Here is a 12,380-nt window from a genome sequence, read left to right on the forward strand (position 1 = left end):
GGTGTTGCAATTTTCACAAACAGCAGTGTATGAACAAACAAAAAATAACACACACACACACAAAGTTATCTTGCTAGGACAATTAAAAGATTGTACCAACTGATGATGCTGGGTTAAAGTTTTGTTTAGGTCACAGGTGCCCCTCTGTTAAGGTACCTTCATGAATTTCCTATCATGATACGGAAAGTAGATTGTTGTTTCATTGATTTGGTGTTTTAAGTCCACTTTATGCACATTAAGGCTAATTGGGACTGGACCTACAGTTTAAAGTGGAATCCGAACCACTACGTGCCTCCACCAGGTATCGAACCCCTCGATCTTCATATTAGCGAGCTAAATGGCCCTTTACACTGTCAGAAAAAAAATCTAGTGCATTTCATACACTTAAAACTGTTTTCTTTTTTCCAATGGAAAATCACTGCTATAAAGTAAAATGAAGGTTCCTATCCATAAAGCATTATTTCTACATAACTTTTTCACTTCAATTAATAAAATAAAAGTAATGATGTAATCCATGATGTCAATTACAATTATGACATTTTTAAAAAACTGAGATGTTCTTACCTCTAGCTGCCTGACACAAGAAACATAAGCAAGGCGATCCTGGATGTCAGCCCACTGGGGCACTTTGATTGGGGAAGCGAACGGATTCCATCTTTTCCATAACAGCCACCAGCCTGAGAGAAAATCTCCATAATTTGTCAGGTCTGTGTCATCCTGTGAGCCAACATCTATGGCCAAAATGTGTCTGGCTCCACGGCTCCTCATTATATCAGCTGAAATAAGCATTTAAAGTGCACGGTAAGTTGCAAAACGTCTACAAAAAGATATTCTCTCGGCACAATTTTAAACTTCCTTTTAAAAGAGTTATTTTGGTTTTTTTGGTACTTTCTCATAAACGAAGTTAAGGTTGGAATAACTTTACGTATGACTATCTTGAGAATTTATTCCAAGACACAGATATGAGAAAAATTCACGACTGTTTTCGCAAATAATTTCACCAATGTTCCTTATAGCACTTAAATTCTACATCTCATTACTGCTAATATGAGGTTTGTTCACATCAAAACCAGAATTTATTTCTGTGCACGTAAAGAGAGAAAATTGTAGCTATTAAGGAACATTTATTTTTCAACAGAATCTCCATTTACAGCCTTGTGGCCACCGATGCACATATGCACTAATACCAGCTAAATAGAAGGATTTGTTGCAAAATATGAGCCACTGTAACACATACATTTTAAGCTCATCCCCATGAAAATCTGAAGGTATTAAATCGAGGCTGCAGGGGGGAGGGGGCACATGAAAGGTCCCACCCACCCAATGCACCTGACTTGATCTCCTGTGACCCCTTTTTACTGTTCCCTGACTGAATAACAAGTCGAAAGACTGCTGGTTTGACCCAACTCAGATGATCCAAGCATAAACACACGCAGAACACAACTTCCTGGGTGCATTTAAAAAAATGGCAGAATAAGAGAAGATTAGATTTATTTCATCCATGAATCACTTATTTGCATATACATGCAGTGATATCGGACATGTCAGTTAGTTTACAATATCATAAACAATGCAGTATAATAAAACAATGAAATACAATTTATGGTTACAGTGAAATATACGTAGTAAAATTATAATATAAGATGCCAATACAATACATGGTAATATAATAAAATATCATTGAGTAATGTAATGAAAAACTGCAATGTAAATGTTATCTTATACCAGGAACCAGACCATGTTTGGAGAATCTGAAACATGTTGAGATGCCTCAATATCAGTATAGTATAATGTGGTTTATGTTTTACGATACCTTTTCTATTTTTAATAAGATCTGAATTTGTAAAAGTTGTGTGAAGAAAAAATACATACATACATATATTATTGCAGGCATAGATATTCATCAATTGAGTAATAGCAGTGTTCCAGTAAGTATTTGTCCAGTTCCTTCTTGCTTGGACCAGTGCGTATGTGCGGAAGTGCACTACTTGGCACTTTTAGAGTCCAAGAGACATTGGGGTTTCTTTAAAAATGAAACATGACCTCAAAGAGTATTTAGCATTGAAATTATGCAATTTCTTCAAAATGCCATAAATATTGCAATGGTATTATGTGAAAAATGGAGTGTGTGATCAAATGACAACTACTTTAGCATTCAAATCTCTTGCAAATTGATTTGTTATAATTGCAATGGAATACTTACACAACATCAATATACCGAACAACTTTTTATTTGTTACAATGATCAAGCATTGGTATCAGCTCAGTTGTAATAAAAATGAAATAACTAAAAAAATACTGAAAAAGTACCAGCAGTCTTAAAACAATTTTTTTTAAAAAAAATAACATTGCTTTCTGGAGAAAAACAAACTATTTTGTTTGGCATTCTCTTCAAAGCCCCAAAATAAAATAAAAAAGATGACTGTCACCCAATTTACCCACCTTGAAAACCCTTTAAGTCATCTTGAAAAAAAAGTTCATCTACTTCACTACAGTTTCAATTACCTGGAACATTGTTGACATAGCAACCATCAAGAAGTAAATGTCCATCTACAGGATCACAAACTGGGGGTAACACCCATGCTACTGACATGCTTGCACGAACGTAACGCCAAAGAGTACCTGTGGACATTGTTCAGCCAAAAAGCACATTTGTCAGACACTTTCTTTACATCCTAGCAATTATGAATAAAAGCAATACACCTCTTAAAAGCAATGATTCAATAAATGCTTGTGATTGGTTACCTGGGAGGTTGTTGACATATCCTCCGTCCAGTAACAGATGACCGTCTACAGGATCGCAAAGAGGGGGCATAAATCCTGACAAAGTCATAGAGGCTCGAACGTATCGCCATAAAGACCCTGAAATTAATTACAAATGACAAGCTTTATAAGATTAGAAGCTGATACAGAAACATTTCATTTCTTTACAGAAATTAGTTCCTCTTTCGGAATGGGTTTGTTTTTTAATCAATAAGACAGCAGCCGATTCTTGCATACACTGCTGAACTTTGACTATATGGTTGTTTTCAGGGAAAATATAGTTCCTGGAAATAACTGCCACACTTCATTGTATTCGGATAGGAAAAATAAAGTGCCGGGAAATGTAAAATCCAGGAGTGCGAAATTGGAGTGGAGGTTTCACTGTAGTCACGGACACTTCTGGGTTGTAGCAATCCCATTGAAAGTATATGAGACTGTTACAACCCAGAAGTGTTCGTGACTGTACATATTATCCACATTATATAGCATGTTTATACTAATTAATGGTAATTACAAGCAAATAAACATGCAGGGTGGCGTATATTGTATTTACCATTATCAGTTGGCAACCTTGTCAGAACACAGGTGCGGATACTCAGAAGTCGCACATATTTAAGCAGCTACAAGTATCGAAATCAGTCTGCCATGGAACGTTCGCTTGTTTAGAGACAAATCGTGGCAGTGGAGGCATTTATCCAAACGGGTTCCATTTAGAAGATGCTGTGATGACTGTTCAATGAAGGTCAACATCGACCCTTGCCAGAGCATCTCAACATGATATTATGAGTCACACAATGGAGAGCAAATGGTAGCGTGTAGAAACAAGTATCCAGATCAGAGGAGGCATATTCTCTGGCATCCTGATACTTCTCAGTGCACAGCCTGCTGCATCTCCTGAATGGAACCCATTCAGATGAATACCTCCACTTCCACAATTTGTCTCTGAACACGCGAATGTTCCAGGCAGACTGATTTCGAGACTTGCATCTGCTTAAGCATGGGAGACTTCAGCACATGCACACCTGTGTTCCGACACAGTTTCCAACTGATATTGGTAGATACAATATGTGCCACCCTGTATTTTATTGTAAAATATTTGGTGTCATGCAATCTTTATGCCAACATTTATTTGTAAATCAGAAATATTAGGATTACAATTCAAACAATACGTGAAGCAAAAAAATGGATTTCCACACAACTCACTCCAACAATTGGAACAAGCAGTCCTGGGTTCAATCCGTGGTGAGAGCTTCAATGTTTGAACATTGATCCAGCATGGTGAGGACAATTGGGAAGTTACTTGCGGGCCTGGGCCCACAAAGAACTGTGTATCATTGAGTTTAGTATTTCTGTTTAAGAAACATAAAACACTTAAACAATTAACAATTCTCTGCTTTGCTATACAATCTGTCATCATATTGTTGTTATTCTGTCACAAAGGAAATGTGTGACTCCAGAGCATTAAAATAAAAATATTTTAAGTGCTTGTAACTGCCACAAGTCAATCTGAAGAAATAATTTCAAAGTTAAGCAGGAATGCTCCACAAGAAATAAGGTTTCTATATGATGTTTCAGGAACTTGCACACTAAGTTTGTATTAAGTTCATTAGTCAAAAATGGAGTGAAAGGAAGTCAAAGAAAGGGACCTCAATAAACAGATTAACATCATATGAGAACCTCATATTCTCTGGTGTAAGTAAAGAAACTTACTTCATAAATTAGAAACTGAAGTAATAACAATAGTAGCAATTTCCTTTTAAGAGCATAAATTTAATTTCCTCCCAGTTCTTTACGCTCACACATGTACACTTGTTGAAAAAGACGCTTAATCATTTTTATAGTTGCAGTACAATATAAGACAGTAATTTTATGTTGTTTTAATTTTTCCTGCAAAATTTCATCCTGGTTTCCCAGAACTTTGTAAGCTTGCATCAAAGCAAATACACACAAAATACACAACCTTACATGGCCAGTCACTCTACACTTTGAAGCTTGACAAAATTCTGAAAAGCCAAGATGAAACGTTGCTGGAAATATAAAAACATTTAAAATAACAGTATTGTTATATTATATTGCACTACACCACAGGGAAGGTCCACACTCTGCATCGTACACCTCAAGATTATTGGGAGGGGAGGGGAGTAACGTTGTGCTCGGAGCACTTTAAGACCACAGTGACAACATGGGTCCCTCCAGTTTGTATGCAGAAAATAGCCAGTCCATGTGACATGTGCAGCTTGTCTTGTCACTTGGGTATCAAATAGCGATAATAACCTCTAGTGTAACAGCCCGTGAGAGCCAGTACCTACATACCGATTGGCAGCCTGACTCCCACCTGCCAAGGGGAAAGAACATCCAACCAGTTATGGGGTGATGTGTGGTTAGAAAGACGAACCCCCAGTCGTTGAAGGTTTCTGTAACAGTTACGCTAATCATTCGTAGCTCCTCAATTTCCCCACGATGGTGAGTGGCCACTGTTTCCATACACAGGCCGAAATCTCAGTTATTACGCTTCCCTCAGGAAGACTCAAACCTGCATGCATCCAATAGCTGAAGCCCAAAAAATGATGCCTTAGACAGCATCGTACGGTGCGGGACGTACCATTAGAACAAATAAAAGGGAATAAAACCACTACACAACGCATAATATTCATTAATGTTGGATGCTAGTATATGATGGTTTGTTGAAATTTGAACTATTAACTTCTAAACTACGAGCTTATCAAACTTATTTTGTAAATTGTAATAGCTAGTCACACTTCTTATATATGCCTACATTTATGTTTCTTTGATGATTGATTTCCTTATCAACAAAAGCTTGTGACATATTCAAGACAGGAAACACAACTTCTCCTTCACAGTTTTTTTCAAACCTTTAAACTAGGACTGTGCTGACATCGATGCCGATCAGAAAATATTGGTTGAATTTTTATTTGCAGATACTGATCGATAATTTTCGAGTTTCCTAGTATCTCATTGGCACCAATACTGTTCGAGTGATCGCTAGTGCGGGAAATGTGACAGGTTGTAACAAACGTGGTATACAAAAATACTAGGGATGGGATGATATGAAATTCTGGCCGATACCGATAAAGTACAGATATAAAATTTACCGATACCGATAACCAATATTCTACCGATCAGATATAAAATTAGAAATGGTTCTTAAAGAACCTTAAAGGTTCATTGACCTCCTTAATAAATGTGTGTTTCAAGGTGACTGCAGTGAAAAAGAAATTACATATTAAGACATTTACTTTTTTAGAAAGTAGAGCATGGAGATTATCCATAAAAATTACAATAAAATGGCAGAATTTTGCACTAAATTATCATATTTATCGATACCGATAGAGCACCGATTAAACGGTCCCATCCCTAAAAAATACCATGTAACACATTCGCGGAGTCGTAGAATTACATGAAATTCCATGTTTTAATTTATTTTGCACTAATACTGCATGAAAAAACATATTTTGTGATTGAATACTATGGTTTGAAACACACTGAATATTTTCAAACAAACATCTGATAACATTTAATTGTTAAATTTTCAAACAATGGTGGAAATCGGTATGAGTATCAGTTCAAAGTGGAATTAGATCAGCCTACTTTAAACATGTTTTTTTTTTTTTTTAAATATAGCCACATTTTCAACTTCCAAAAATGTGTTTATATGCTTATAAAAACTATAAAGTAGAAGAATTCTACAATGTGCACTGTACATACAAGAAGAAATAAACACAACACTGTCAAAATATAGTGTTCTATAAACTCCTGTTAAAACATATCAAAGAACCCACAGGGCAGAATCTTGTCTTGAGCATTACCGAACACTTCTATGAATAACAATACCACATCTTACCTGCATGGCACAGTTACTGCATGTAAATTGGCATTTCTTGTTCATTAAATAATTTTGTCACCTTATGATCACAATCCTCTTGCTAAGAAACTCCAGACAAACTGAAGAGTGGTTTGGCCAACTTCTCCACTGAAAGTTGTGGTACATTAAGCTAGGATAGTTTACGAGACTCGTTTTGGATAAAATGGTGTGCTGATCAGCTCAAACAAGGGTTGTAAACACAGGCAATGAAACTGGAAAACTACATTTTAATGACGAGGTATTGTGTTCTTGATATGAAAACTTCCACTAGTTCCTACGTTTCAAAAATGCCTATATATTAATTAAATAAGTTTGGAAGTAATGTTTGTACCATACAGCTGGCCTCTATTTATTCACAGAATACTGCAGCACAAATGCCTTATTATTGTATTACTATAATTTGCAAGCAAGGGGTCTTAACCCCCCCCCCCAAAGATTTATCAAGTACATACTAAAACTAAATAATGAAAAATATATTTGTTTAGCCGTGTTGTATAATACTCGTTTAGCATTTGTTGTATAATTTCCTCTGAACTTATTGGACAACAAGGATTTTAACTAAAGGGGTAAGCTACGTAATGAATATGTGCTGTATTATCTCTATTTTTATACAGTCTTTTTACCTATTTGTGTAATAATATAATATTAATTTCTGTATTGTAATTAGTGTTAATTTAACAATTATTTTAATTTAAACATTATTATTATTATTATTTTAATATATAATTATTATAATAATAATTATTATTATTCCTGAGACACTTGGTTTGGACACCCCATCCAACCAACCCCGAAACATATTTCTAGATATGTGCCTGTTTGCAAATACTCCAGCATATGGTAGATCTTAAAATTCTAACCTAAATGGTGAAAGGCTGTATGTAGAGATAAAATTAAGAAAGAAACATTCAGATGACACTGGTTATTTCTTTTTATTCTCTCAGCTCAGGCTGGTTTAGTGTGCGTTTGTAAACTACATGAAGTCGTGCTAGATAATAATGTAGTAGTATCAGTAGCAGATGGAGCAGGATGAAAAATCTTTAGACACTGTTATTATATTACATATAGTATGAAAAAAAAATTGTTGAATAATTACTTCTGGCACAGATGGACAGGTTCAAGTATTGTGGAAACACAAATCATAATTACTTACATGAAATTTAGAAATTTCGTATTTCCGCGTTGCACAATTTAATAGTCAAATCCTATTAATTTTGAAGATGCTCTGTCTTCATTCACTAAGGGTACGGCGTCTGGAGCGGAGATGTTACCATGTCACTGCTTTGTTTGTTCCCGTGTGGTGGTAGTTGCAATTTCTCCCATTCAGCAGCGCTGGCGTGTGTATCCTGGTTTGCATCGTCTGCTTCCTGTTGTCAGGTGGCACTGCCAGGTGGTGGTTGGGGAGCTGGGTTCTGCTGCTCGCTGCGGTGCAGTTTCAGTTCCCTGCGTGGCTGGTGGGGGTTGAGTATGTGCATTGCATCTTTTCTGTTTCTGTCGGGGATCTCTTTGAGGACGGGGTACCAAGTCGGGTGTGCCTCGCCATTGTCCAGGTTCAGTGCTGGTTTCTGTTGGATGATAGCATGGGTTTCTTTGATAGTGTCTTCTATGACAGAGCCAGTTGAGTGAAGTATGGATACGGAGGCGATGATGAGAGGTTTGTGGAGTGGATGTGTTGAGAAAGGCCTGATTTTGGTGTGTCTTTTTTGGCATCTTTTACTATTCATTAATTAATCTTGGACAGTGCGGATGGTTCTGCCAATGTAGGTGTTGTGGCATTGGCATGTAGCATTGTAGACACCAGGGGATGCAAGTTTGGGTAGGTAGTCTTGAAGTTGGGTAGTGCTCTTCCGATTTCCAGCACTGAACCTGGACAATGAACAGGCACACACAACTTGGTACCCTATCCTCAAAAAGATCCCCGGTCCACATACTCGAGCCCCCTCCAGCCACACGGGGAACAGGAACTGCACCCCACCAAGCAGCACGGTCCAGCTCCCAACCACCACCCGGCAGCAGCACCAGACAACAGGAAGCAGACGACGCAAACCAGGATACACATGCCAGCGCCGCTGAACAGCAGAAATTGCAACTACCGCTGCCCGGGAACAAACAAAGCAGTGACGCGGTATCATCTCCACTCCGGATGCCGTACACTTAGTGAATGAAGACAGAGGATCTTCGAAATTAATAGGATTTGACTATTAAATTGTGCAATGTGGAAATACGAAATTTCCAAATTTCACGTAAGTAATTTTAAATTGCATTTATCGCATCCATCATGAATACAAATCATAATAAAAAAGGAAAAGTAAATATGCTAAGCCCGTAACTTTCATTGCACTGAAATAAAAGTGTTAATGGTAGCAACAATCGAGAAGTGTTAAAAAAACTGAAGTTGGCCTAGAAATATGAAACAATACATATTTAAATACATAATTGGGCTTCATCTATGGTGAACCACCACATATGTTAATCTGTGCATTAAACAAAACAAGAAACAAAATGCAGAAGAAAGAGACATCACACACAACTTTAATATTCAATTTGCCACATACTATTAAGAGACATTCACATGTACTATTCCTAAAGCAACAACCTCAACATGTTCAATAACATATACAGACACATTTACCCCAGACAGTAGAGAAAAAGAAAGCAAAAAAACACTAGAAGAGTAGTAGATACATCCACGTACAGTCAGCTGATTCCAGCCATCCCTGTACATCAATAGCTACAAGAAACACAACTGTTAGCTGACCACTACTAGAACAAGTTAAAAAATCAAACTAAACAAAATAAAATAATAACAGCATGAACCCAACACCAGCAGATAACCAATCACAAGCATTGTTCAACAAGCTTACTGATTAAAAATTAGAAAAAACTATTAATTTACATTATAGGTAAACAATTTATGAGGAAAAGTATCAGAAAAATTTTATGAATTTTTACTGCTGTTTAGGCTACATGCTATGTTCTATTTAAATCATCACCTCCATTTCATTACCTACATAAATATAGATTACTTGCTACATAAAAAGTTACATTTGTGTTATTCAAGAGGAAGAGAGAAAATGACAACAAATTTTGTAATGTAACTCCAGATATAACCTCTGCATTTGCATTATGAAGTAACGTTATTTGTACTTGCTGTTGTTTTCCATGCTTTATGTACAATAATGATAATAGTAAAGAAATACCGTATGAAATACGAATGCATAAACTCAAATTTGCAGTTAGATACAACAGTGGTCTTTCTGCTGCAATGCTGAGGGCTGAGATGCATAGGGTGTAAGCACGGTGCTGATGTCAAGAGCTGAATTAGTTTATGGTGCATAATGGTCTCGCTAAAGACAAAAAACAACATTCAAAATTTCCAACAGGATGAAAACAAAATGTAAATTGAATAATTATGTAGTTGCTACTTGTGCACATTTGGTAAATTCCATTTTTTCCAGTCTCCCTTCATGTTGTTTTTGAGAGAAGCCTGTAATTTGAAAAACATATTTTATAAATTACTTAAACACAGCTGCTGCTAAGTGTGTGCAACACATGCCATTGCATGAGGGGGTCTCGTGGTTCCAAAAAATTGTGTGTATAATATTATTGCTTAAGTTAATTTGATTTCATGGTATTTACACTTTTCTGCCATTTTTAACAATGAGGATGAGATGATGAAATTGATGAAAGTTCGTAAAGAAAGAACACAAATGCTCAGGCTGGGATTTCGAACCCAGGACTCCTTATGTCATAGCATGCTGTGCTAACAACTCCACCACACACACCTACTGTAATGATATTCCATCGTTTATTCCTCAGCTGGCTTACTGTTATTTCATGGTGATATTATTAAATTCAATATAAATGCAACTCCTCTGGTTTTCCCTGAACTATGCAATAAACAGTAATTTACTGTAGTTAAATTTGGTGCAGTGATCACAATGCTACATTTTAAAAGTAGCTTCGCTACAGCTACTCTTCTGAAATGTAGCTTCGCTAAGGCTACAGCTATATTTACCAAAAAGTAGCTCCCCACGGTACTTTAGTTTGCTACTCGCTACTTTTGCGCTACTTCTGCATAAAAAAAAACTTAAAACAACCATATGGATATTCATAAGAAGCCTCTAGTATGTTAGCTGTACCACAGATCTGTGGTTTGTGGTGATTTTCTGCCATAAACATTATTTCATGTGTCAGAAAACACGCCACAATTGCTCATTGCTTGTCAGCTCATAGTTCTGTCAGATTACGTCATTTGTTTGGAACTTCGACATTCTTACGTCAGATGGCAGCACCATACTCTAGGTGAAGCAACAATTTCACCGCTGCCAGGAGTTCCGCTTCATCTCCAGCATTGGGCAACTTGACTCACTTTTGTGCCTGAAGCATGACATTGCAGTTCTATTCACAAGGAACGTGCAGCGTGTTGAATTCTCCGATACGGCATTTTTCGCGAGCTCTCTTTGCCTTGGTTATGCATTTTTTGACTTGGAAATACGACTGAAATTCAATCTTCTTCGTTAGTTTTGCTGAGTTGCAAGTTTAGTTTTGGATAGCTAAAACGACGACGAACAATTTGCCCGTTTGGTTATTACGTCAGAAATAAGACTAGTGTACAGGTAGGGGGTGTGAAACTACAAAAACGCAACTTGACTTAAATTGAATTGGAGTACGAGTTTGGTGCAGCAAACTACGAGTAATCTGTCAAATAGCTGCTCTAGGCAGTGCACTTAAAGTCAATGTGGACGAACGACAGGCATAGCCCGTCCTGCGGTATGCAATCGCTTTGCCGATTGAACGACGGGCTATGCTCGTACTTCATCTCATGCACGTGTTCATTCAAGCCCCTCTGTTGAAATTCTGACCGCTAGGTGACTCATGTGCTATTTTTATCTCCCACCTGTGACTGTTTGTTGTCGGGTTGATGTACTGTGCATTGTTTAGAATGGCGTCGTTAGATCCAGACTGCATAGAGGATTCTGACTCAGAGTTTGAAGTTAGCGACGATTTTCATGATGCAGATGAATTTGAAGATTTGGAAGGTAGGTTATATTCGTAATAATTATTGTCAACAATATAAACAGTATTGCATACTCTAGTATTTTATGAATGAAGTGGGAAGATGTCATTTTTTTGGGTCTATTCATCTTGCCTCTTGCTTGATTCTCCTACATGCACTGATGTATTTTTAGTTTTTTCCATTTATTATTTTGTATAGTGTATGTCAAATGAAAATTTATTTTATTTATTTAGTTTATTAATTTAATTTTTACAGATGACACAGAACCAACTGATACATCGTCTGGTCCTGTCCTGCAGCCACTTTTTCATACAAAAGATAATTACTTGTAATTTGTAATTATTTTTTGTTATGTGCACATAAGAAGTATTCTTATGCAAGATTCAAAAGATGTATTGATAGTTTATGTAGCTAATTATTGAAATTTCTAGATTACGAACTTAAAATATCTCTATATTAACATTTGTTACAATGTTGTACTTTCTTTTCTTCACAAAACATTGCTGAAAAAAATATTAAAAAATGTCTCAAAATGAAAAGAAAATTTAACAAATTTTTGTTCATTGAAAAGAGGAAGTCTTGTAGATTTAAGAAATATGTGGCAAATAAAATCAAATTAAAAATGTATTTTCTATGATTTTTTGAAAAACAACCAAAAACCACAGACCAGAGGTAAAAATGCTGTATTAAGAGGCCAGACCCGAATGTGTTAAA

The 12,380-nt window shown here is 36.4% G+C and overlaps 1 protein-coding gene across 2 annotated transcripts in view; it reads right to left on the bottom strand.

Moving 5' to 3' along the window:
• sws (patatin like phospholipase domain containing sws) overlaps positions 1-12,380 on the bottom strand; it is an 82,168-nt gene that overhangs the window by 9,839 nt on the left and 59,949 nt on the right. Inside the window, exons 22-23 of one of the 2 annotated variants that reach the window (XM_083110052.1) lie at positions 2,506-2,622; positions 565-776 (exon numbers count right to left, since the gene is read on the bottom strand). In XM_083110052.1, coding sequence (XP_082966178.1) covers positions 565-776; positions 2,506-2,622 — 329 coding nt within the window. Of the gene's footprint in view, positions 1-564; positions 777-2,505; positions 2,623-2,745; positions 2,863-12,380 lie in introns of both variants that reach the window. The other variant, XM_083110051.1, reaches the window with a different exon arrangement.

Source organism: Lepisma saccharinum, chromosome 23, assembly GCF_977018435.1.
Source record: "Lepisma saccharinum chromosome 23, izLepSacc3.1, whole genome shotgun sequence".
In the NCBI taxonomy this organism is placed as follows: Eukaryota; Metazoa; Arthropoda; class Insecta; order Zygentoma; family Lepismatidae; genus Lepisma; species Lepisma saccharinum.